The sequence below is a fragment of the Orycteropus afer genome, unplaced genomic scaffold (assembly GCF_000298275.1).
Source record: "Orycteropus afer afer isolate SDZICR_OR568_19922 unplaced genomic scaffold, OryAfe1.0 scaffold00300, whole genome shotgun sequence".
Taxonomy (NCBI): domain Eukaryota; kingdom Metazoa; phylum Chordata; class Mammalia; order Tubulidentata; family Orycteropodidae; genus Orycteropus; species Orycteropus afer.
Window position 1 is genome coordinate 1,082,275 of NW_006921887.1, and position 26,865 is coordinate 1,109,139.

General features: G+C 38.3%; 1 protein-coding gene across 1 annotated transcript in view; it reads left to right on the forward strand.

Moving 5' to 3' along the window:
• The window catches only part of WDR70 (WD repeat domain 70), a 544,244-nt gene that overhangs the window by 164,822 nt on the left and 352,557 nt on the right, over window positions 1-26,865 (forward strand). Inside the window, exon 8 of the mRNA XM_007951575.1 lies at window positions 11,954-12,107. Within this exon, the coding sequence (XP_007949766.1) occupies window positions 11,954-12,107 (154 nt within the window). The remainder of the gene's footprint in view (window positions 1-11,953; window positions 12,108-26,865) is intronic.

Here is a 26,865-nt window from a genome sequence, read left to right on the forward strand (position 1 = left end):
CAGTCGCTACTCTCCAAAGTAGGAGGTGGAACAATGTTTTGTATAGTATGTTATGCCAATTGAGCTTGATGTCCCCTGCGACTATGGTCCCAAGCCTGCAGGATCAACTACTTGGTCGCTCTGGGTAGCTGGCTGTGACCAAGCAATGACCATAACCTTGCCCCTTGATAAACTCTTTTTTGAAGTGACTGTACCACTTTGTAGTCCCACCAGCAGTATATAAGGGTTTTAGTTTCTCTGTACTCTCTCCAACTCTTATTACTGTCTTTTTGATTATAGCTGTTCTGTGGCTATGAAGTGGTTCATATTTTCTTTAAATTCATTTTGATTTTGTAGTTTTGTCAGAGTTGTAAGCACAAGTAGCCTGGTTATATGTTCATACCCAATTAAATAATACTATATCCAGTTAGTAATATTATAATAAAAATAATTTATATAAAAATAATTTGTAGATCAAGGAGATCTAGAAGCATATTTTCCCAAAAAAGGGAGGGGGTGTTACTACTCAAGTTTGAAAAACACTGACTTAAAGCATTTAGAAAAGGTTAAATTGTAGAACAATTTTCAAGATATATTGAGTGAAAAAGATACAATATAGAACCCCCCCATCACTGCCATCGAGTTGGATCCGACTCATAGCGACCCTTTCTTGGGTTTCTGAGGGGGTATCACTATGGAAGTAGATGGCCCAGTCTTCCTTCTGAGGAGTGGCTGTTGGGTTTGAACCGCCCACCTTCTGGTTAGCAGTCAAATGCCTTAGGCACCGCACCACCAGAGCTCCCATAATATAGAACAGTGTATAGTAAAAATCAAAGAAGCAAAAAGCTTGGAAAGAACAATGTGTACTATTTGTTTGTGCATGTATAAATTATTCCTGGAAAGGTAAACAAGAAACTGATAACACTGTGAGGAAAATAACTAGGTGTCTAGGGAACTCAAATGGGAGGACAACATCTTATTATCAGTATCATAGTTATAGCTACCTTTTTTTGAGCCAGGGTGAGTTCTTTATGTCAGGTAATTCTCATAACTATCCTGTGTCGTCTAGGGAACTCTGTGTGTATCCTGTGTGTATCCTGTGTGTATCCTCTGTGTGTATCCTGTGTGTATCCGAGGAGAACTGTGCTCCATAGGGATTTTGGAGGCTGATTTTTCAGAAGTAGATCACTAGGCTTGCCTTTTGAAGCACCTCTCAGTGGGCTGGAACTACCAACCTTTTGGTTGTTGTTGTTGTTGTTATGTGCCGTCGAGTCGGACCCGACTCATAGCGACCCCGCCTTGGGTTTCCGAGGCAGTATCACTACGGAAGTAGATTGCCCCATCTTCCTTCCCAGGAGTGGCTGGTGGGTTTGAACCGCCAGCCTTCTGGTTAGCAGTCAAGTGCCTTAGCCACTATGCTACCAGAGTTCCCAACCTTTTGGTTAGCAGCCAAGTATGTTAAATGTTTGCACCACCCAGGGACTCGCCCGTCTCACAGGTGTCTTTATTATCCCCAATTTACTGATAGGAAGTGGAAGCTTAGAAAAATTAACTGGTCCAAGATCTGCACTCTAAGTTACAGAGTTGTTTATGTGCTGTTGACATTCTAAGTACAGAACCTATGCAGTTAACCACTATATTATACACAGAGAGGGATTTGAAACTAGAAAAAACTGGCATCAGACACAGCCACAGGTGTATGTATTTGCCCAAAGTCATTTATCTGTAAGCCTTGCTCCCTCAACACTTTATTCCTTGCATGTGTTAGATTACTGAAGGATCACTGTTCTATCTTTTAGGGAGCAGTGTTTTCATTAGTTTATGGATGATATTTACAGAGCATAGTTTATTAATTTAAATATAATTGTGTGAGGGATTAGTGGCTGGTAGTGATCTTTTTTTTTTTTTTCTTTTAAAATTTATTTATTTTGTTGGTTTTGAGAATATATGCAGCAAAACATACATTAGTTCAACTTTGTACATGTACAGTTTGTGCACACTGATTACCTTCTTTAGGTTGTGCAACCTTCTGACTACTTTTCCCTTATTAACATAAACTCACTGCCCTCTAAGGTTCCTGTCTAATCTTTTGAGCTAGTGTTTTCACTGTGGTCCCATATAGATAGTTCTTAGAGGGCATAATGCTGAAGGCAGACCTTTTTGACTAGTTAAGCTAAACTGCTGTTTTGTTTTAAGATAACTTCAAGGAATATTTTTGATTTAAGGTTTAAAGATTATCTCAGGGCAATAGTTTCAGGGGTTCATCTAGCTTCCAAGGCTCCAGAAAGTCTAAAGTCCATAAGAATTCAAAATTCTATTCTACATTTCCCTCCTTTTGGTAGCCTCCATTTCTTTTGATCTCATGGTGAAGGAGGCAGTTATCCATGGAAGCAAATTGCCACAAATTCTATATCCAACTCCAGTTCCTGACTCACTCTCTTCCTCTGTTGCTCTAGGAAAATAGAGACCAGTTGTTGTGTATTGGATTGTCACTTGTAAGCTTTTAAGACCCTACACACTGAACAGTGAACTAAGAGGTAAAACCGAAGCACTAAACATGTTATTAGGCCAGTTACCTGGGATGTCCCATGAAACCATGACCCTGAACTTCCACACCAGGGAACCAAATTCCATGAAGTGTTTGGTTTTACAAAGCAGCCTCGACAGCTACTCTTTTTCTTTTCTTTTTGTTATTGTAAATATATGTATCACACAACTTTTGCCAATTCAGCTTTTCCTAGGTGTACAACTTGTTGACAGCATAGCAGTAGTTGGCTATGCAACTCTACCTACCCTTAATCAATGTGATTCCATAAGCTTTAACCCCTTTCCCCACTTCCCTCCTACCTGTGGTAACCAATAATAAACTTTGATCTCTATACATTTGCCTTCTCTTGTTTTCTTTATATAAATGATAATACTCACTGCCTGTCAAGTTGATTGCAACTCATAGCAACCCTTCCTTGGGTTTCCAAGGCAGTATCTCTATGGAAGTAGGTTGCCAAGTCTTCTTTCTGAGGCGCGGCTGGTGGGTTTGAATTGCCAGCCTTCTGGTTAGCAGTCATGTGCCTTAGGCACTACGCCACCAGAGCTCCTATAAGTGAGAGCATACAGTGTTTGTCTTTTTAGCTTATTTAGCTCAGCATAATGTCTTCAAGCTCCCTCTGTATTGTAGTGTATATCAAGACTTCATGTCTCCTACTGGCCGAGTAGTTATTCTATTGTATGTATATTCTACATCTTGTCTACTCATTCATTCCTCTGTTGATGAGCATTTAGGTTGTTTTTACCATTTGACTGTCTGAATAGTGCTGCAATGAACATTGGTACACAGGTATCAGTTTGAATCCCTGCTTTCAAGTCTTTTGGATATATGCCTAGGAATAGAGTTGCTGTGTGAAATGGTAGTTGTATTTATAATTTTTTGAGGAACTGCCACACTGTTTTCCACAACAGCTATTTGGAATTCAAGTTTTAAATATCTATTTTTCTCAGGCACTTAGGGTTTCTTTTCTTTTCTGGATTACGTGTTAATTCTGAAAAGAAACTGAAAATGGACAAAGATTGATCTTGTAAAACTGAACCTATGACTTGTGATGAGTTGATCGTGCAGTGCAGCAGGGCTATATAAATTTCAGTAATCATGTCACTGTAATTGTCTCTTTCCTCCTAGAGAAGAGCTTATTAACTGAGTCCAGATTAATGACAAAACATTTTTAATTGCCATTTTTGTAAATAATTAGTATTTTGGTAAAAAAATAAAAAACCAAAAACCAAAACAAAACAAAAAAACAATCAAACTCACTGCCGTAAGGTCAGTTCCTTCCTTGGGTTTCTGAGGTGGTATCTCTATGGAAGTGGATTGCCTAGCCTTCCAAGGAGTGGCTGGGGGGTTTGAACTGCCAGTCTTCTTGTTAGGAGTCAAATGCCTTAAGCAGTACACAACCAGAGCTCCTTTTATATGTTTCCTTATTAGTATTATTTTCTAAATTATTAGATTTTGCAACTTTTAAAGTTAGTGCTGATGGCATAAAGGTAAAAATGACAGCATCTTGATTAGAGTTATCTCTCAGAAAACAAGGCAAAAGGCCAGGTGAACCACCTTACATACAAGCCATTTGGCCTTTTGCCTTGTTTTCTGAGAGGTAACCCTAATCAAGATGCTGTCATTATCTAAAACCTTTAGACCATCCCTGAGAATCTGTGCACGTGAATAGGAGCTGGCCAAACCGGAGACCACCTACTCTCAGGAGGCATGATTTAACCCATCACATATATGCACTGAGGCCTCAGTCATGACTGTGTAACATTGACAGTAACATTTTGAACACAGAGTCTCCAAGAGATTCCTGGTTCACAAAGGAGAGTGGCAATCCTCTTTGGGATATGAAAGCTTTGCGTTGGGAACTGTCCCAGGCCTTGCCCATGCATCTCTTCCTTATGAGGATCACAATTTATATTATTTTGCTATAATATGTCTGTCATCATAAGTATAGTACCTCCTGTGAGTTGCATGAGTTTTTGAATCCAAGGGAGTAGTGGGAGCCAGCTGGTGAAAGTAAGGGAGCCCAAGGGAGGTCCCTGAGCTTTTTGGCTGGCATCATTAAGGGGTAGGAGAAAATCTCCAAATTTGCAGCCAGCAGGTCAGAAGTAAGGGTGTTTGTTATGTGGATTCCTGAGTTAGCAGCTGGTGTCTGGCTATTTGGTAGTCTGAAGGACAGTATCCTTTTAACTTGTAAGCTGTGATCTGGCTCTGAGTGGCTAGGGGCAAAGGTGGAGTGCTGCGTGGGCAGCTATTACCAGATTTTGAGAATGGGAAAGTGGGGATTTGATTAATCTTCACATTTTTTGGATTGGATTTATGCTGATTATTATCCATGAAGTACCATTAGGCCATATGTGATGTTTTCCCATCGATATCACTGATCATTAGCACCAAACATTCACATTAGAATTATTAGGATGCACTTGAAAAGTGAAGTAGACTACCAGCTACTTTGATTTTTTCTGTTTTGCATAACAAGCTTTTGTTATGAGAAACCTGTACTAATCTTGGATATCACCAATAGTAAAGGAAAAATTGAAAGATAAGATGCCTTCAGTTGTAAAATTGGGTTAATCTTATCATAAGTTGTTCTCTTGTTTGTCAGACCAGTCCTTGGGATGACAGTGCTTTCTTTTTGGGTTACTGCTTGAAGTGGAGGTTGCTGAAATAGTCTATGCTGAAGTCAGTGTGGAGTTGTTATCCTTGTGCATCATTAGAAAACAGTATGAGTTGAAAAGTTATGTAAAGAAAACACCATTGATATTCTGTTACATACACTATTTCCCTGAATGTATTTTCTCTTTCTCTTTGATATTTTCTTTATAAAATTTAATGAGGTTAAAGGTGTTTTTTAAAAAGTTTCCTGAGTTTCTGCTGTCATCAAATTACATAATTTAAGATTGTCTATAGGTGTGGGAGAGTGTATGGGAGTACATGTACATGAATATATAGGTATAGTTGTGGACATTTGAATATACATATTTGTATATGCTGCATAGGAGCTCTGGTAGCGTAGTGCCTAGGGCACTTGACTGCTAACCTGAAGGCTGGTGGTTCAAACCCACCAGCCGCTCCTCAGAAGGAAGGATGAGCAGTCTACTTCCATAGTGATACTGCCTCAGAAACCCAAGGAGGAGTAGCTATTGATGGCATATAACAACAACAACAATATATGCTGCGTGCGTATTCATATATTTAATAAAGTGCATGGGGGCACAGTTATGGAAACTTGTTAGACATATCCAAACACTTCATGAGACTCAGTTATTGGGCTTGAAGGCTAAGAACCATAGTCTTGGGGGACATCTTTGTCAATTGGCGTAACATAGTTCGTAAAGATAATGCTGTACATCCTATTTTGGTGAGTAGTATCTAGGACCTTAAAAGCTCTCAGGCAGCCATCTAAAATACAACTATTGAACTCTTCCAGTATCTGGAAGATATATCTGGAACAAAGGATACCAGAGACTCAAGGAAGCATTTAGACCACAGGACTGAGACCAGAAGAACTAGAAGGTGCCCAGCTACCATTACTGAATGCTGTGTCCTAGAAGGTGCTGGTTAGAGTGGGAGAAAAATATAAACTAAAACTCAAATTCATGAAAAAGACCAGATATACTGGACTGATAGAGACTGGAGGCATCCCCAAGACTATTGTCCTAAGACACCCTAACACCCATAAGAATGTGCTCCTAGAGGGATCAGCCATAGGAGACCAAATGGTCAACATTTGCTCAAAAGCAAAGATGACAAACCAAGAAGAGATGAGGAAACTGGAGGGATGGACATGGGTAAGGCAAGGTGGAAATGATGAAAGTGCTGACACGTTGTGTGGATGGCAACCAATGTTGTGGAACAATTTGTATATAAATTATTGAATGGGAAAATAATTTGCTATGTAAACTTTTACCTGAAGCACAATAAAATTTTAAAAAAATTAGCTGTTGTGTAGTGTAAAATACTGTTTTTAGGAAGTTGTACCTATTTGTTTGAAAAGGAAAAGATTTCTCTTACTGGTAGATCTTAAACTCTTTGGCTTAAATCCTATCTGTTCAGGACAAAGAAAGAACAGACAGTTTTTGAAATCTTGGGCTCTGCACTGTGGTGATGCATTAGGCTATAAGCTACAGGCTGATCTGTTTAGCTCTTTTAAAACACAAAAATCAAAACCTAGTAAATGTATTCTCAAGGTAATAGGTTTTATTGCATCTTCTAATTTCCATGTATTTTATATTAGCATTGATTGCCCCTGAGCAATGATTCCCACTTATTCAATTTTTTTTATTCAATGGATTTTGCAGTGGTTAGCATATATCTGTCAGTTTCTTTTTTTCATTAAATAGTTCTAGAGATCAAAGAAGTGTGTGTGTGTGGGGGCACCAAAAAACTTTCACCAAGTATTTTACCTTTCTGGGTCAATCCTAGTTTCAGAAATTAAAAAAATATTTCTATTACCAGAAATTAGAATGTATGAATCACTGCTCTAGCCGTGGGTGTGATGCGTTACCTTCTTTGCCAACTTGGTTGACTTTGTGTTGTAGCTGTCAGTTTCAGTGTGGAGAGGGGGAAATTTTGTTGCTTTATCAGACCTCCCTTGAAACATTTTTCCTCCATTTTCTTTTTCATAGCAGACCAAAGTATGTAAAGGTAAATCCTACAACTAGGTATTATTAAAGAGTCAGCGTACATCTTAGGTACGTGCATAGATTCTGAGTCACCTAAGTCTGAATTTGAATTCTTTCTTTCTTGACTTGCTGTATGGCCTCAGGCAAGCTATTAAATGTCCCTGACCTTGGTTTCCTTAATCCATTTCTTTGGGCTGTGATGATGATGGAATGACTTAATGTATGTAAAGTGCTTGGCTCAGTGCCTGGCACATAGTAAAGCACTCAGTAAATGTTAGCTCTTACTATTCTTAGTATTTAATTGACAGAATCTCATGTTTTCTCAAGCTGATCTCTCTTATGTTTCTCAAGTATCAATTCCTGTTTCTAAGTTTTTATTAGTGTTGACACTAGATCGTACCTCTGAAAAGTCACACTATAGTTTAGGTTCTTGTCATATTATGTTCCTTCACTATTAGAAAACTTCCTTGCAGTCAGTTCAGTGTCCCCACTGTTGCCTCCCCCTACCCAAAGGGCCACCCTCCTGCCCTTACTTGATCCTTTCCTTTATGCATTTGTTCATGCTACTTTCCAGGCTGAAACACTGCTCCTGCTTCTTCAAACTCAAAACTCCTACTACAGAGTTCAACTCAAGAATCTTCCTTGCTTAAATCTCATCTATTCTACCGTAGCTGTCTCCTTTAGTAGTACCTAAGGCATTTGACTGTTAACCAGAAGGTTGGCTGTTCAAACCCATCAGCCACTCCACGGAAGGCAGACTGGGCAATCTGTTTCCATAAAGATTTACCACCTTGGAAACCCAAAAGGGGTTGCTATAAGTCGGAATCGACTCAATGGCAGTGAATTTGATTTTTCTGGTATTCCTTGCTAAACCCTTTTAATATCTTCCTGATGCACTTTGAATAAGCCAAAATGACTTGCTGTAATGCCTTCTGTGATCTGGCTCCTGTCTATTTCTCCCTTTTTCTTAGTAAACTCTAGCAGAATGCCAGAGGATTTTTGCATAGTATGCTTTCTCTTTTTCTATTTAGATTGTTCTTCTCTAATCCTTTCTACACCTAAAGATAAGAAGGAGCTAAACATGGTTAAATGCCTGTTCTTCAGAGAGGCTGTCTAAAGTAGGACCCTCTCTATTATTTGCCTCCTTAACACTTTCTTTTATTCAGTGTTAAATGATAATTACCTATAGCTCAGCTGTTAGGATTAAGATTTGTGTTACTCCTAACATCAATATTGTCATAAAGAAACTGTTGGGAATAAGTGAAAATAGTAATTTGTCTTTTACTAGTCACCGCATCTGTTGGCTGGCCTTCATTGTATTTCTCTAATCCTCAGCATATGAAAATACACTGTTTGGTTGTCTAAGTCCCTTGTCTTTGGTACAATTTAGCATAGAACATGACTGTGAAATCATGTGAAATCATGGGGCTATTAAGCTGTACTTGATTGAGTGATAGAATAATTTTATCATATTTCTAAATAAGAATATGCATTTTAATGGAAATGGAAAGGGTTATAGATTGACTTTAGTAAAATTTATATAAATTGCCTTAGAAGTAATGATTTAAGAAAGAAACTTCCTATGACTTTAGTATTGTTTTACAGATAGATTGCTTTGTAATATGAAATACTGGTTTGCCAACTTTTAGTATATTAAGTCAGTAGGTAACATGTTCTTAATTTATTTTACATTGGAAATCCATTCTTAAATTTTAAAACTAAAATACTGAAACAACTGAAGATTATTTTGCTGTGGTATAAATTAGGCACGTATTTTCTGATATTCTCATATGGAAACCTTTGATAGTGCTACATCTTGTCTTTTGCTTTTTAGACTGTTTTTTGCACCGTTGTTGTTGTTATGTGCCGTCCAGTCGTCTCCGACTCATAGCGACTCCTTGGATTTCTGAGGCAGTATTACTATGAAAGTAGATTGCCCAATCTTCCTTCCGAGGAGTGGCTGGTGGGTTTGAACCTCCAACCTTCTGGTAAGTGCCTTAGGCACTATGCCACCAGAGCTCCCAGCTAATATATATTGCATATCTAGAAAAAGAGAAGATTTCATCAAATAGTATAAGAAGATGGCATGCAAATCTGAAGCTGTTTTCTCTAATCATTATTCTGTTTCATTTCCAACAATGTAGTAGTCATATTTAACATAATGTTTACATTTTTTGGGTGAGTGCAGAAAATCAGATCAGAACATTTCTCTTGAGTGTTTTGGTTAATAATGATTGAAACATGTGTTAAGCATATGCTAACTTATCTTGTAATGAATTTGAAATAACATTGTATTTAGCTACCAAGCTTTTATCTTCCTCAAGTGATCTTAAAACAAAAAACCAAAACCAAAACCAAAATCACTCCTATCAAGTTAATTCCAACTCATAGTGTCCCCCATTGGGTTTCCAAGGCCATAAATCTTTACGGAAGTAGACTGTCCCATCTTTCTTCTGTGGAGTGGTGGGTGTGTTTGAAGTACCAGTCTTATGGATAGCAGCCAAATACCTTAACCTCTACATCACCAGAGCTCTTTAAGAGACCTGGAATTTAAAAAAAAAAAAAAAAAAAGTAATAAAAACTAATGCTTGTTTCAGGTGTGCTAGGTGCCTTTATGTATATTACTTTTACTCCTCATCCCAACCATGCAAGTCAGATATTCTTTCTCTTGTTTTTTTGTTATTGAAAACAACCAGGATTCAGTGAGTTTATGCAGCTAGTACATGAACTCTGTGCCTCTGGAGCGCCTCTGTACGGTGCCGCCAGCTAGTCCCATCCACTAGCTTCCCACATACTAGGGAGGCCGAGGCTCATCATCACACAGCTAGTTAGCAACTGAGCGAGGACTTAGGCCACCGGGCTCACATTCCAGTGCGCTTTTCACTACATCAGGACACCTTGGCTCCTGAGCCCCAAGTGACAGCCCCAAACAGCTGTGTTTATATGTCTTGCATGTCCCAGCTTGTTTTGCTAGCCGAGCAGAAACTACTTAAAAGGATCCTCAATCTTCACTTTCCCACTCCCCTCCACTTACACTCTTACACTCCCATTTGCCCCATGAATAACTTCACAGAAAGAATTGTGCAATGTCACTAAGCCTTCCTCTGGTGTCAGAGTTACTCCCTGGGAGAACATTCACTTCCTCATGACTCCAGTTTACCTCAGATTGGCTTTCCTTGTCTTCTCTTTGATCGGAATCTTAGTTGTTTAGGCAGGAATTTGAGGAGCAGATGTTATAACCCTTGAAAAAGCCCTTTGATTATCCTTAGTGCTGTGTCTAATAGCTCCTAATCCTGCCCTTTTAACTCTGTTGCTAGCAGAATTAAGAGCGAAGTGGGACAGGAACGGTGAGCTGGATGGTGAACATTTCATTTTAATGTTGGCAAAGTGGACTTCAGAGAACACATGAAAAACAATGAGAAAATGGGACACTGTTAAAAGTTTCACTGTAGAGCTAAAAAGCAAATTGAACATGAGTGTGGGATAGCTGAGATCTTTGTCTTTCTTACCACATAAAACAAAAGCAATTTCTTCAACTAAGTAACTAGAGAAATGGAGCCAGTGACTGTTTCTCCAACTTCTTTGATTTCCCTGACTTTTATACTTTCATTTCTGTTTTGAAATAAAAGTGAAGCACCAGGTGAAACAAAGTGATCACTTATGATAAATGAGGAAAATTAAGATTTCCTTGAAATGGAAATACTGTTAGCATAGATGCCCTGTGAATAACTAGTTTATTCCAGTCTCACATTAGAGATTTTTGGTTTAGCTTTTTGAACTTTCTAATTATCAAATATATGATCTGTTTGTGTGTATATGTGTATAAAATTGGACCAAATAGCTTATAATTTTCTCAGTTACTGATTAATTGCCTGAAATTTGGTTTACTAGTCAGGGCCTGATTGGGAGAGAGAAATCATAAGGTAACTTGAACAGGTAGGTTTAATATAAAGAATTCCAACTGTAACAGGGGATTGGAGTAACTTATTTCTGAAGATGGAGATCTGGGTGGCCCATCACTGAATGCACTACAGTCACAATGGCAAGATCAGTTTTAGTAGAGTGGTGAGGGTGGAAAATTCCTGAGGGCTCAGCAGCTAGCCATCAGCAGGCGAACTCCTGGAAGGTCTTGGAATAAGCACCTCAGTCTGGAAGGGAGAGATCTGCATGTACACCCCAGTATTTACTACCATCACAATAGCAAGATCAGTTTTAGTGGAATAGTGTGAGGGTCCAAAGGATACTATAATGCCACAGAAATGAAGGGGGAGTTGAAGAGGGTTGAAAACTTCTTCAAAGAGCTTAGTTCTGAAGGGCAGGGGAGTGAGGATAGTTGGTAGAAGTTCTTGAGCATATGTGAAGGGATGGGATTTAGAATATAGGTAGTTAAAATCTACCTTAGGCAGGAGGAGGTTGACCTTCACCATTGTAATAGAAGAGAAGGAGGAAGAGAGAAGTTCAGATGCAGCTCAATTAATAGCATTAATGGAAGAAGTTGAAGCAGTTCTTACCAGTGTCTTCTGAGAAAGAGTAGAAGGCTTCAACAGCTGAAGGGAGAGAGGTAATAGGTTGGGTTGAAGATTTAAAGCTAGGATAGGAGATTTTAAGAGATTGCTACGGAGAGTGGGAGGAGAGAGCTAACAGGATAGCCAGTGGATATTGAGGAAATCATATGAAGTTGGTGTTCTTGATTTTGTAGAGTTATCAATGTGTGCAGATGTGTGACTTTTTTCTGTCAGTGCTTAATGTACTCAAAATATAAAAGTTAACAGTCAGGTCTCCTCTGATTATTTTCTCTTCCCAGTCACCAGATCAAGTCATTACAATACAGTAACACAGGAGACATGATTCTTGTTGTATCTGGAAGTTCTCAGGCTAAGGTGATTGACAGAGATGGTTTTGAAGTCATGGAATGTATAAAGGGAGACCAGTATATTGTGGACATGGCCAACACCAAGGTAAGCCTAAAATTTTTAAAATTAAACTTATCTGTCTATCTGTCTGCTGTTGTTGTGAGATGCCCTTGAGTTGATTTCAACTCACTGCGATTTCACGTGACAGACGAGAACTGCCACATAGAGTTTTCTAGGCTGTAATCTTTATTCATATGGAACTGTTATTTTTGAACATTTAAAGAACTATCTTGAAGTACAGTACTGTCAATGGCAGAATAATATCCATATGAATACAAGGAAGACTAGTTAATACTACTATTATTCAAATTTACATAACAACTAATGAAGCTAAAGATGAAGAAATTGAAGATTTTTACCAACTTCTGTGGATTGAAATTGACCAAATAGGCAATCAAGATGCATTGATAATTACTGGTGATTGGAATGTGAAAGTTGGAAACACAGAAGAAGCATCAGTAGTTGGAAAATAACAGCCTCTGTGATGAAATGACATCGGAGATTGCATGATAGAATATTGCAAGATCAATGACTTATTCATTGCAAATACTTTTTCAGCAACATAAATGGTAGTTGTACATGTGGAGAAAATATTGAAGTTGTCAGGGAGTTCATTTTACTTGGATCCACAATGAATGCCCATGGAAGCAGCAGTCAAGAAATCAGACAATGTATCTCACTGGGCACATTTGCTGCAAAAGGCCTCTTTAAAACATTAAAGAGCAAAGATATTACTTTGAAGACTAAGGTGTGCCTGACACAAGCCATGATATTTTTCAACAGCCTCATACACATATGAAAGCTAGACAGTGAATAAGAAAGACAGAAGAAGAATCGATGCATTTGAATTACTGTGTTGGTGAAGAATATTGAAAACTCTGTGGACTGCCAGAAGAATGAACAGATCTTTCTTGGAAAAAGTATAGCCTTTTAAGTGAGAATGGTCAGATTTTGTCTCTTGTTCTTTGGTCATGTTGTCAGAAGGGATCAGTCTCTGAAGAAGGAAAATAAATCTTGATAAAGTAGAGAATCAGCCAAAATAGAGAAGATCCTCAACAAGATGCTTTGACACAGTGGCTGCAACGATGATCTCAAGCATAGCAGTAATTGTGATGATGGCTCAGGACTGGGCAGTGCTTCATTGTGTTGTATATAGGGTTGCTGTGGGTCGGAACTGACTCTATGGCAACTAAAAATTAACAGTAGTCTTTATGGAAGCAGATCTCCAGATCTTTTTCCTGCATAACTACTGTTGTTCTTGTTAGGGTGCTGTTGAGTTGGCTCCAGCTCATAGGGACTCTGTGTACCACAGAATGAAACACTGTCTGGTCGTGCACTGCCAAAGGGGCAAGGAGGCACCATCTTCTGACCTCCTCTAACCCAGAAGAGAAAAACAGAATCACCATCAGTAGCCCATCCCCGTGAGGCCAGACATGTTGCCTCCCTCTCTCCCAACAGTGTGTGTCTCTCATGTCTCTTGCTCAGCAATGTGTGTATCTCATATCTCCCAGCTGGCAGTGAGAGATTCCTTCTGCCTGTTAGAGGGCTCCTTTTGAGTCTGACAAAGTGGCAAACTAACCAATCCCAACATCAGAATTTATACCTGAGAGAGAACAAACTTCCCAGAAAATTACTTTGTGCTGCTCCCAACAGAAATACCCCAGGTGGATAACTTTAACAATCAGGAGCTACTCAGTTGTTCACAGCAAATTCCACCATGGAGTTTACAAAGACTTATGGCTAGAAAATCCACACTATGTAATTACTACACTACATGCACCATCCACAAAATCCTTGTTACACTTGAGCCCATGGTTGCAGCCACTGGTCAATCCATCTTGTTGAGGGTCTTCCCTTTTCCACTGACCCTCTACTTTACCATGGATGATATCCCTCTTCAGGGAATGGTCCCTTCTGACAACATGACCAAAGTAGATGAGCCAAAGTCTAAGTGTTGTCACTTCCAAGAAGCATTCCAGCTGTGCTTTTTCCAGGACATATTTGTGTGTTCTTCTAGTAGTCTATAGGATTCTTCACCAACACCATAATTCAGAGGCATTAACTTTTCCTCAGTCTTCCTTATTCATTGTCCAGTTTTCACATGCATTCAAGGCAGTTGTAAATACCATGGCTGGGGTTAGGTGCACCCTTTGTCTTCAAAGTGACATCTTTGTTTCTTAACACTTTAAAGATGTCATTTGCAGCAGATTTGCCCAGTGCAATATGACATCTGATTTCTTGACTGCTGGTTCCATGGGTGTTGATTGTGGATCCCAGTAAAATGAAATCCCTGACTTTAGTCTTTTCTCCATTTATCATGATGTTGCTTTTTGGTCTGGTTGTGAGGATTTTTGTTTCCTTTAAGTTGAGGTGTAATCCATACTGAAGATTGTAGTCTTTAATCTTCATCAGTAAGTGCTTCAAGTCATTTTTACTTTCGACAAGCAAGGTTGTGTCATCTGCATATCGTAGGTTGTTAATGAGTCTTCATCTAATCGTTGTGCTGTGTTCTTCATATAGCCGGCTTCTTTGATTATTTGCTCAGCGTACAGACTGAATAAGTATGGTATAAGGATACAACCCTGACATAAACCCTTCTTGATTTTAGACCATGCAGTATCCCCTTGTTCTGTTTGAATGACAGCCTCTTGGTCTAAGTACAGGTTTCTCATGAGCACAATTAAGTGTTCTGGAATGCCCATTCTTTATTGTTACCCACAGTTTGTTTTGATTCACACAGTCAAATGCCTTTGCATATTCAATGAAATATAGGTAAACATCTTTCTGGAATTCAGATTGCCAACCTTTTGGTTAGCAGCTAAGCTCCTAACCATTGTGTTACCAGAACTCTATATGTATATGTATATGTATATGTATAATGTATATGTATATGTATATGTATATAAATTTAGTACACGTTTATGATGGGAGCTCTGGTAGCATAGTAGCTAAGACATTTGCCTGCTAACCAGACAGCTGGCGGTTCAAACCCATCAGCCACTCCTCGGAAGGAAGGTTGGGCAATCCTACTTCCGTAGTGATACTGCCTCGGAAACCCAAGGAGGGGTCGCTATGAGTCGGGTTTGACTCGATGGCACATAACGACAACAACAACAACATCCAAAAGTTAGTGAGTTAAAACAAGAACACTATTATTTCTCACAACCTTTGGCTTGAACAGGAAATTCTTCTGCTTCATTTAGCGTGAGCTGGGGTGCTAGGATGATTGTAAAGTAAAAAATGGCCTCATATATATAAAGCTCCTTGATGCTTCACCCTATGACATCTCTCTCTTTTCACATGTGTTGTTTTGATTTTATAAGTGATGGTTGCAGGGAAGTTTGAGTTCTTACTTGATGGTGGGGTTTCAGGAAGGATGAATGGGGAAGCTGTAAATTTCTTAACACCTAGTCTGATGATTTATATAGAATTGCAGGGTTAACCTAAATTCACAGTAGAGAGGAGATAGATTCTATCATGTAATAAGTTGGCAAGGTCACATTGTGAGAGAATGTGTGTGATGGGAGATACTGCTGTGGCCATCTCTGTAAACACAGTCTACCACATACTTGGTATATGCTAATCTTTAGAATAAGAATGAAAGAGTATCTCATCAACCTTTTTATATAACAGCTTTTAATGGGATAATGATATTTTAAAGTTAATGTGTAACTTAGTATATTAAATATCAATTAACTACAGCCACAATAATATTACAAAACCTAATAGCTTGAGACAACGATTTATTTTTGCTCAAATATCTGTGGGTTATCTGCTCTTGGCTACAAATTGTAGACAGAATCTAAATCTGTTCTCTGTTTCTCTAATCCTCCTTGGACTGGTGGACAGCAGGCATGTTGTTTCATGGTGATGGGAGAGACACAAGGACATCCTAACTCTGGAAGCACATTTAAAGCCTTTGCTGATATCATATCCATTAGCATCCCATTCTCCAAAGCAAATCACGTAGCATGACAAACATTAATAGATTGGAGCTATGTAGCTGGTCTCTGGTGAGAGGAACTGTAGAGTCATAAGGCAAAAGTTGTGGACATAGGGAGCTGTGATGGATTGGGAACAATAATGTAATCTACCACAGGTATACAAAAGTTTCAGTGGTTATGGCTGATGGATAGTTTTAGCCTTCGTTTTAATTTGAAATTTTATCTACCTCCCCCTCGTCCACCAATCTTGTACCTTCTGCTTTTTGTTTCTTTGTTTACATCCCCTGGAATAGTTTCAATATGATTCTGAGATGTTTCAGGTCATTAGTAACATCCAGTTACAAATATCACTTTCAATGTTTTATACATATGTCTACTTTGAAATTTAAGCTCAAACAAACAAACAAAAAACACCCAAACTCACTGCTGTCGAGTCAGTTCCATCTCATAGCAACCCCTCCTTTGGTTTCTGAGGTGGTACCACTATGGAAGTAGATTGCCTAGTCTGCCTTCTGTGGAGTGGCTGGTGGGTTTGAACTGCCAGCCTTCTGGTTAGCAGTCAAATGCCTTAGGCAGTACACCACCAGAGTGTATATAAACCCCAAGAATGAGTATTGAATAGGTACATTCATTGAAATTGAGTGAATAACAGATTTGAGATTGTAAAATTCTTGTCAGTTTTCTGGTAAGATGTTGAAGTCACAGTCTTTGATTTTCAACACAGTTGTGAGTGTACAATTAAACATAACAATCAGCATTTCATAGAACAATACAATTTCCTTTTTTTAAATTATAAAAATATATACAGCACATTTATCAATTCACCATTTGTCATGTGTACAGTTCAGTGAGACAAATTTTATCAGTCTTGTTGCATAACCATCACCAATATTTGTTTCCAGATTTTTTATCACCATAAATTGGAAGTCAGTGCTTTCTAAGCAATGATTTACCTTTCTCCCCTACCTCCTGTCCCTGGTAACCACTCATAAACTTTGATCTCTATACATTGCCTATTCTAGATATTTCATGTAAGTGAGACCATAAAATATTTGTCCTTTTGTGATTGACTGACTTCTCAGCATAATGTTTTCTAAGATCATCCATGTGGTAGCATGTAGGAGAACTTCATTTCTCTTTATGGCTGAGTAATATTCCATTGTATGTATATAGCATGATTTGCTTATCTATTCATCTGCACAAACAGCAGAAGATAAACTAGACAACTGGGACATCCTAAAAATTAAACACTTAAGCCCCTCAAAAGACTTATGCAAAAAATATAGTATTTTCCTATAGACTGGGAAAATTTTTTTGGTAAAGGCATCTCTTTAATGTTTGTGGAAAATTTCTGCATCAAAGACAAACAATCCAATTCAAAACTGAGCAGAGGACTTGAACAGACACTTCACCAAAGAAGACAGTCAGCCAGCCAGCAAACAAATGAAAAAATGCTCAAGATAATTAAGCATTAACTTACTGCCATTGAGTTGATTCCAATTCATATCGACCCCCTTTGGGTTTCCGAGGCAGTAAATCTTTACAGAAGTGGATTGCCCATTCTTCAATAATGAAATATTACCTTACCTCCAGCATTATTATCAAAGTTCAGTAAGACAGAAAACAACAAATGCTGCCAAAGGTGTGGAGAGATTGGAAGTCTTTGTACACTGTTGGTGGAACTATGAAATTATACAACTGCTGTGGAAAATAGTATTCCTTAAAAAGTTGTAAATAGAAATACCATATGATCCACCATTCCTATTACTAGGGGTATATCATTGAGAAATAAGAGCTGTGACACTAACAGATATATGCACATGCAAGTTCACTGCAGCATTATTCACAGTAACAAAAAGATGAAAATAACCTAACTGCCCATCAGTGGATAAATGGATAACAAACTATGATATGTACAAACAGTGGGATTCTATGCTATGTTAAAGAATAAAGATGAATTTTGAAAACACCTCATAATATGGATGAACCTGGAAGACATTATATGAGTGAAATTAGTCAATTGCAAAAGAACAAATACTGTATGACACCATTAGAATAAAACGTAAAGAAAAATTTTCACACAGAAAGAAACATTCGTTGATGGTTACCAGGGAAGGGAGCCACCACTTGCCTGTAAGTTTGTTGTACTGTGGTGGCTTGCATGTTGCTGTCAGACTGGAAGTTGTGCCACCAGTATTCAAATACCAGCAGGGTCATCCATGGTGGACAGGTTTCAGTGGAGCTTCTAGGCTAACAAGACTTGGAAGAAGGAAGGGGCCATCCACTTCTCAAAGAACTGGCCAGTGAAAACCTTATGAATAGTGATGAAACATAGTTTGATATATTACTGGGAAATGTTATGAATAACCCTGAAACATTGATATAGAGCCAGAAGATGAGCCTCTCAGGTCAGAAGGCAGTGAAAATACAACTGGGGAAGAGCTACCTCCTCAAAGTAGAGTAGACCTTAATGATGTGGGTAGAGTGAAGCTTTTGGGACCTCCATTTACTGATGTGGCAGAGCTTAAGATGAGAAGAAACAGGTACAGACATCCATTAATGTTCAGATTATGGAATGTACAGAATATGTATCTAGGAAAATTGGACATTGTAAAAAATGAAATGGATTGCATACAGATCGATATCCTAGGCCTTAGTGAGCTGAAATAGACTGGTTTTGTCCATTTTGCATCAGACAAACATATGATCTACTATGCCTGGAATGACAAAGAGGAATGGTGTGACATTCATTGTCACAAAGAATATTTCAAGATCTATCCTGAAATACAGTGCTGTAAGTGATAGAATAATATCTATATGCCTCCACGGAAGATCAGTTAATGCTACTGTTATTCGGATTTACAAACCAACCACAAAAGCCTGAGATGAGGAAACTGATGATTTTTACCAGCTTCTGTAGTCTGAAATTGACCAAATATGCAATCCAGGTGTGTTGATTATGGTTGGTGGTTGGAATGCCAAAGTTGGATACACAGAAGAGTTACTGATAGTTAGAAAATACAGCCTTGGTGATAGAAATGACGCTGGAGATTGCATGATAGAATTTTACAAGACCAATGACTTAACTCATTGCAAATACCTTTTTCAACAACATAAATGGCAGCTACATCTATGGACCTCGCTAGAGGGGCTACGTAGAAACCAGATCAAGTACATCTGTGGAAAGAGGCTAAGGAGAAGCTCAGTATCTTCAGCCAAAACAAGGCCAGGAGCTGCTTGTAGAACAGACCATCAACTGCTCATATATATGTTCAAGTTGAAGTTGAAGACAATTAAAACAAATCCGCAAGAGCCAAAATATGGCCTTTATTATATCCCACCTGAAGTTTGAGGCCACCTGAAGAATAGATTTGATGCATTGAACACCATTGACCGAAAACCAGAGGAATTGTGGGATAACATCAAGAACATCATACATAGAACCTACAGATTGGGAAAAAATATTTGGTAATGACATATCTGACAAGGGACTTATCTCTAGAATTTATAAAAGACTCCAACACCTCAATAGCCAAAAGACAAACAATCCAATAAAAAATGGGCAGAAAATATGAATAGACACTTCACCAAGGAGGATATTCAAGTGTCCAACAAACATATGAAGAAATGCTCATGATCATTAGCTATTAGAGAGATGCAAATCAAAACCACAATGAGATACCATCTTGCTCTAGCACTACTAGTAGCAAAGTTCAACAAGATAGAAAATAACAAATGCTGGTGAGGTTGTGGAGAGATTGGACTCTGATACACTGCTGGTGGGACTGTAAAATGGTACAACCATTGTGAAAAGCAGTATGACGATTCCTTCAAAAGTTGGAATTAGAAATACTATTTGACCCAGCCATTCCATTACTAGGTATATATCCTAATGAAGTGAGAGCTATGACAAGAACAGACATATGCACACCCATGTTCATCACAGCACTATTTACAATAGCCAAAAGATGGAAACAACCTAGGTGTCCGTCAACTGAGGAATGGATAACCAAACTATGGTACATACACACAATGGAATACTATGCAACGCTGAAGAATAATGTAGAATCTGCAAAACACCGCATAACATGGATGAACTTGGAGGACATTATGCTGAGTGAAATAAGTCAATCACAAAAGGACAAATATTGTATTAGTCTGTTATTGTAAAAGTTAAGGAAAGGTTTATCTATAGAAGGAAATTTTCTTTGTTGGTTACCAGGGGTGGGAGGGTAGGTTAGGGAACATTGTTAGATAGGTAGAGAAAAGAATTGATTTGGGTGAAGAGAAGAACAATGTAGCAAATGTGATTGATCAACATGGTGGCATTGAGGAAGAGGAAGACATAGAGAGGAACATGGGAGGTACAGACAACAAAGATCAACCCTTTTGCACATACAGTACTGTGTTGTCATTGAAGGCAAACGTGGGTATACGGGTGGATAGATGGGTGGACAGATGGGTGGACAGGCTGAACTAGTAGGTATGTCTATGAAGTGGGGCGTGTACCTAAGAACATGTATAGGGTTGGCAGACAATGGTCCTATAAGTTTATGTGTATGATCTGAATTCTCAGTTGTATAATAAAGGTGAGAAGAGGCAAGGTGGTAGTCACTGCTTGGTCACAGCCAGCTACTCGGAGGGACTAAGTAGTTGAACCTGAGGGCTTGGGACATAGTCACAGGGGACATCAAGCTCAATTAGCATAACAAAGTACACAAAACATTGTTCCACCTCCTACTTTTGCGAGTAGCCACTGGGATCTTAAAAGCTTGTAAGCTGCCATCTAAATGCAACAATGGGTCTCTCCTTGTCCAGAGCAAAGAAGAATGAAGAAAACCAAAACTTCATGGATACAATCAGTTCTAGAGAGTGGTACACCATCTGACCTGCAGCCTATATGACTGTGAGACCAGAAGAACTAGATGGTGCCCAGCTACCAATGTCAACCACTTGGAAGGGGATCTATGTAGGAGATCCTGGATATATAGAGAGAACAATGTGGACCAAACTCAAAATCACTTGTAGAAAAAGAATGGGGTGGGGGGAGGACCAGGTTTGCTGGTCCAATAGAGCCTGGTGGAACCACTGAGACTATGGCCCCTAGCTGCCCATCAGGTCTGGAATTGAACCCACATGTGTATAAGACCCAGCCAAGCAAAAGACAGGCATATGAGTTGAACATTTACCTGAGGTAGATATACTCCTTGGAGAGAACAATCATGGGAAAAAGAAGGGCTGCTTATGCACAGGGAGACAGCTTAGGGGGCAGGAGGGCATGGAGGGATGAACACAGGGAAGAGGTAATTATTGGGAGGAAGTGGGATGGGAGCTGTTGCATGGTGGTAAATTTTGGTCACTGTCAAGAGACAAAGTGTATTATGAGAAGTGCTGTATGGAAAGTGAATTTGCTCCGTAAATTTTCACTCAAATCACAATAAGGAAAGAAAGAAAAAAGAAAATCGTACATGAAGAAACAAAATGTCATTAGAAAGACAGTAAAGGATGGAAAGACCAAAATGGATGTCAGAAGAGACTCTGAAATTTACTCTCGAATGGGAAGTAGCTAAAGCAAATGGAAGAAATGAGAAGATGAAAGAGTTGAACAGAAGATTTCAAATTGCAGTTCGAGAAGACAAAGTCAATTATTATAATGAAATGTGCAAAACCTGGAGTTAGGAAACCAAAAGGGAACATTTCTCAAGCTGAAAGAACTGAGGAAAAAATTTAAACCTTGAGTTGCAATATTGAAAGATTCTATAGGGAATATAGTGAGTGATGTAGGAAACATCAAAAAAAGATGGAGTGAATACACAGAGTCACTGTACCTAGAGGTATTGGTCAATGTTCATCTATTTCAGGAGGTAGTATATGATCAAGAACCAAGGAAGAAAGGAAGGGAGGTAGGAAGGGAGGGAGGGAGGGAGGGAAGAAGGAAGGAAGGAAGGAAGGAAGGCAGGGAGGGAGGAAGGAAAGAGTCGAAGCTGCACTGAAGGAGTTGGCAAAAAGCATGGCTGTGGGTATTGACAGAATACCCACTGAGCTGTTTCAGCAAACAGATGCTGTGCTGGAGGCACTTGGTACCTGGCTAACTGACTGGAAGAGATCCATATTTGTACTCGTTCCAAAGAAATGTGAGTCAACTGAGTGTGGAAATTATTATACAATTTCATTAATATCACACACAAGTCAAATATTGCTGAAGATAATTAAAAAACAGTTGTAGCAGTATATTGATAGGGTGCTTCCAGAAACACAAACTGGATTCAGAAGAGGATGTGGAATGAGGGATATCATTGCTGTTGTCAGATGGATCTTGGTTGAAAGCAATGAATAACAGAAAAATGTTTACTTGTGTTTTATTGACTATGCAAAAGCCTTCAATTGTGTGGATCATAACAAATTATAGATAACATTGAGAAGAATGGGAATTCCAGAATACTCAGTTGTGCTCATGAGAGACCAGGAGGCTGTCGTTTGAACAGAACAAGGGGATATTGTGTGATTTAAAATCATTAAGGGAGTGTATCTTTTCACCATACTTATTCAATATGTATATTGTGCAAATAATCCAAGAAGCTGGATTATATGAAGAAGAGTGTGGCATCAGGATTGGAAGAAGACTCATTAATAACCTGTGATAGTCCCATGACACAACCTTGCTTGCTGAAAGTGAAGATAACTTGATGCACTTACTGATGAAGAAGAAAGACTACAATCTGCAGCATGGATTATACTTCAACATACAGAGAATGAAAATCCTCACAACTGGACCAATAAGCAAAATAGTGATTAATGGAGAAAAGATTGAAGTTGTCAAAGATTTTGTATTACTTGGCTCCACAGTCAACACCAATGGAATCAGCAATCAGGAAATCAGACGGTATTTTTACTGGGCAAATCTGCTGCAAAGGACCTCTTTCAAGTGCTGAGGAACAGAGATGTCTCATTGAAGACTAAGGTGTGCCTAACTCATTCCCTGGTATTTTCAATCACCTTTATGCATATGAAAGCTGGAAAGTGAATAAGAAAGACCCAAGAAGAATTGATGCATTTGAATTGAGGTGTCAGTGAAGAATATTGATAATACTATGGACTGGCAGAAGAATAAGCAAATCTGTCTTGGAAGAAATGTGGCCTTTGAAGTGAGAATGGCCCCAGACTTTGTCTCTTGTATTTTGGTCATGTTGTGAGAAGGGTCCAGTCCCTGGAGAAGGATATCATACTTGGTTAAGTAGAGGGTCAACGAGAAAGGGGAAGATGCTGAAGTAGATGGATTGATACAGTGGTTGCAATGATGGGCTCAGGTATATCAAGGATTGTGAGAATGGCACAGAACAGGATAGTGTTTCGTTCTGTTGTACATGGAGTAGCTGTGAGTTGGAGCCAACTTTGCGGCACCTACCAACAACGACAATATATATATATGCATGTATGTGAAAGTAAGACACTAATTAAAGAAGATTGAAGAAGAATTTGATGTCGGCAAAGTGTATCAATAATTGTAGTCTTTGACTTGAGTGATGGATTTTGATAATGGAAGAATGATTATTTGAAAGTACTGTACTTCATGGGAAACTTAAAAAGAAATTTTAGATTTCTTCTCTGATTCCAAAAATATTTAGTGGCTTGTGGCCTTTTGGAAAATTTAGTGAAAAAACATTAAATGAAAGATCTAAATATATATGTATGTATGTATATATGTGTGTGTGTATGATCTTTTATGGGAAAGTGTTATATACTTTATCATAAATATGTACAGACGTTTTGTTAGGTTGTTACATTGGTAAATTTATATTTTTAATATTTATATTAAATAATATATTATAAATATTAAATAATATTAATATTTATATTTGTCATATGCATATATTTGTGTATGTGTTTATATATTTAAAAGAATACTTATGGTGGCGAAGAAAGTTTTTTTTCTGTTGGGTAAAGCAACAGAGTGCATTGCAGAGAAAGTAATTACCTTTGTACCTTTCAAAATTAATTTATCAGAGTTCTAAAATTAATTCCTGTTAACTATAGAAAATTTGGAAAATGAAAAAATAGAAGAAAGAAATTACGCCGTACCAAATATATAATCACTGCTAATATTTAATGTATTCTATTTGTCTTTTTTCTTTTTATTATGCATTTGAGACAACTCTTTCTCCTCACATCAAGACCTTTATGACAGTTATTGCTTGGAATCATATTTTGCATGTTCTACCGTCTTAAAATCATGGACAAATGCTTCAGGGGTTGCATGGGGGAATGAGAGGCATGGCTTTTGGAGTGAGGCCCCCTACTTTGGCCAGAGAAACTCCCATTTTGTCTTTTTTATCTGTTGAGTTTTCCCATAAAGTTGTCCTTTGGAAGTCAGATTCTATTGCTTCCTTCACACTTATCTTCCTTTAAAATATGAAAGATCACTGGTTCATGGGATTTATTGATTATTTCATCTGGGAAATGGGACTTTACTCCTTCAGGTTTACATGATTAGAAAAACAGGACAAGAAGAAGCAGGAATCAATCTTTAAACCATTCAAAAAGCATACTAAAAAACAGTATTTATATACTCTCATCTAAAATGCATTTATTTTAAAGCAGTACTTTTGTCCATTGCTTACAGCCATGGAATGTGTGCCTCTCTTTGAACTCTTACAGACACTGTTTCTTGAGATTCAGATGAGGCTGTTTCCAAAAGGCCCACAAATTTGTAAATATTACAGTTCTATAGCTCATTAAGACATACTCATATGAAACAAAATTTCACAATAAATCAGTACTAAGTTAAATTTAAGGAGCTCTGGTGGCACAGGGATTAAAGCATTAGGCTGCTAACCAGAAAGTCAGAGGTTTGAACCCACCAGCTGCTCCATGGGAGAAAGATAAGGCAGTTTGCTTCCATGAAGATTTACAGCCTTGGAAACACTGTGGGCAGCTCACCTCTGCCCTATAGGATCGTTATGAGTTGGAATCAAGTTGATGGCAGAGGGTTTTTTTTTTTTTTTGTAAATTAAATTCAAAATTATTTTAGTAGGTTATTAATAATGAATGCTTAAGGTCATAGTGTTATAATTTATTATTAATTTTTCTTTTATCACTTCAGTATTTTTAACTGCATTGTCTTTCATACTTTTTTATAATTTTTTTTTTTTAATTTTAAAAGCTTGTTTTACATTCAACGTCACACATACATTTACTTTCATTCACCATTCACCATGTCCAACCCTAACCCAGTCTCCTCCCCTCCCTACCCTGTAACCCTCCCCCTGTGCCCCTCACATTTATTGCACTCCTGTTTGTTCTGCATTTCCTCGATTTGAATGTTGGTCCTCTGGTGTCCCATGGTCTATTGCTCTAAGGGATGTATTCCCATAGAGTATGTGGGTGCATCATCCTGGGTTGAGTGGTCTGCATGTATATCTTGTTAACTATTGGGCTGAGAGCCCGCCCCGGAGGTGAGTTTTATTCCAAGCGCAGAATATATTCCCAGGCCATAGTATTGGGAGTCTCACTAGATTTCATCTGACCAGTAATTCTGGTTGTTACTGAGTTTTTGGATTTTGTTCCATGTTTTCCCTTCTACTCTATCCAGGATCTCCAGATTTGATCCTTTCCTGAGTGGTTGGCATTGGAAGCCGGGCACCATCTAGTTCTTTTGGTCTTGAGGGCCATTATGTCCTAGGGCTGATTGCTTCTAAATGCCCCCTCCCCTTTTTTTTGCATTCTTCTTCACTTCCGACGCTAGGAGATCATTAGCTGTGCCTTAGATGGCTGCTTGTCTTTCATACTGTCAACATCAAAAAAATTCTGTACTATTTATTTCTTAATTTCAGGACTGAAGTGTCTTTGTGTGTGGGGGAAGAGTAGGTTCCAGGGAGCCCAGAATACTTGTACCTTTTAGTGGAACATCTCTGCATGAGTGGACTTCAGTGGAAGAAATTAGCAGCTCTATGAGAAATTTTAGGATAGCGTATTTTTTCCCTATGTCCTTTAATTTTGAATAGTATTTTGTTATCCAATAACTCCCCAAATTTTCCCTTTCTCTTTGGAGATGAAATATATTAGTCATGTCTTTTCAATGCTAAATACTGTTTCCTAAGGAACACAAAATATTTTAAACAATGAATTTTAGTTATGTTTTTATTTCCTTAAGAAGTTTTAACAGGTGGTTTTAACTACAAAAATAAACTCTGAAAAGTGCTATAATTTAAGTACACTGTATTTTTTTTCTGTTTTCAGAAAATTTCTATCCTCTTAATGTAATTTGAAACTCCTTAACACTGCCTCCTGTTCTTTTTCATGTGTTCCATCATTTTTTGGATACTTTATTACATTCTGGCACAACAAAATATATTCCACGTTCATCTTGTACTTCTCCTCCCCTTATATTACCCATTTCTTTAGTGATCCATGGCTCCTTTTAATGAGACATAAACCAAACCCAATGCCATCTAGTTGATTCTGACTCATTGCTACCCCCGTTGGGTTTCCACGGCAGTAAATCTTTATGGAAGTATATTGCCCTGTCTTCCTTCTGTGGCGTGCCTGGTGAGTTTAAACTGCCAACCTTTGGGCTAGTAGTCAAATGCCTTAGGTACTGTGCCACCGGAGCTCCTTTTTAATAAGGAATAATATTTAGAAATTAAGATCCGGAAACTGGATGTGTTCATTTCTGCTGGCATGCCATAGCTTTTAGGTTCTTTCAGAAGACAGACTTGTGGTGGATGTGGGGGAGATAACCAATCAAAATAAATAAAATATAAAAAGGATTCATGAATTTGTACTGATACATCACATTTTAGGAGCTCTGGTAGCATAGTGGCTAAGACACTTGACTGCTAACTAGAAGGCTGGCGGTTCAA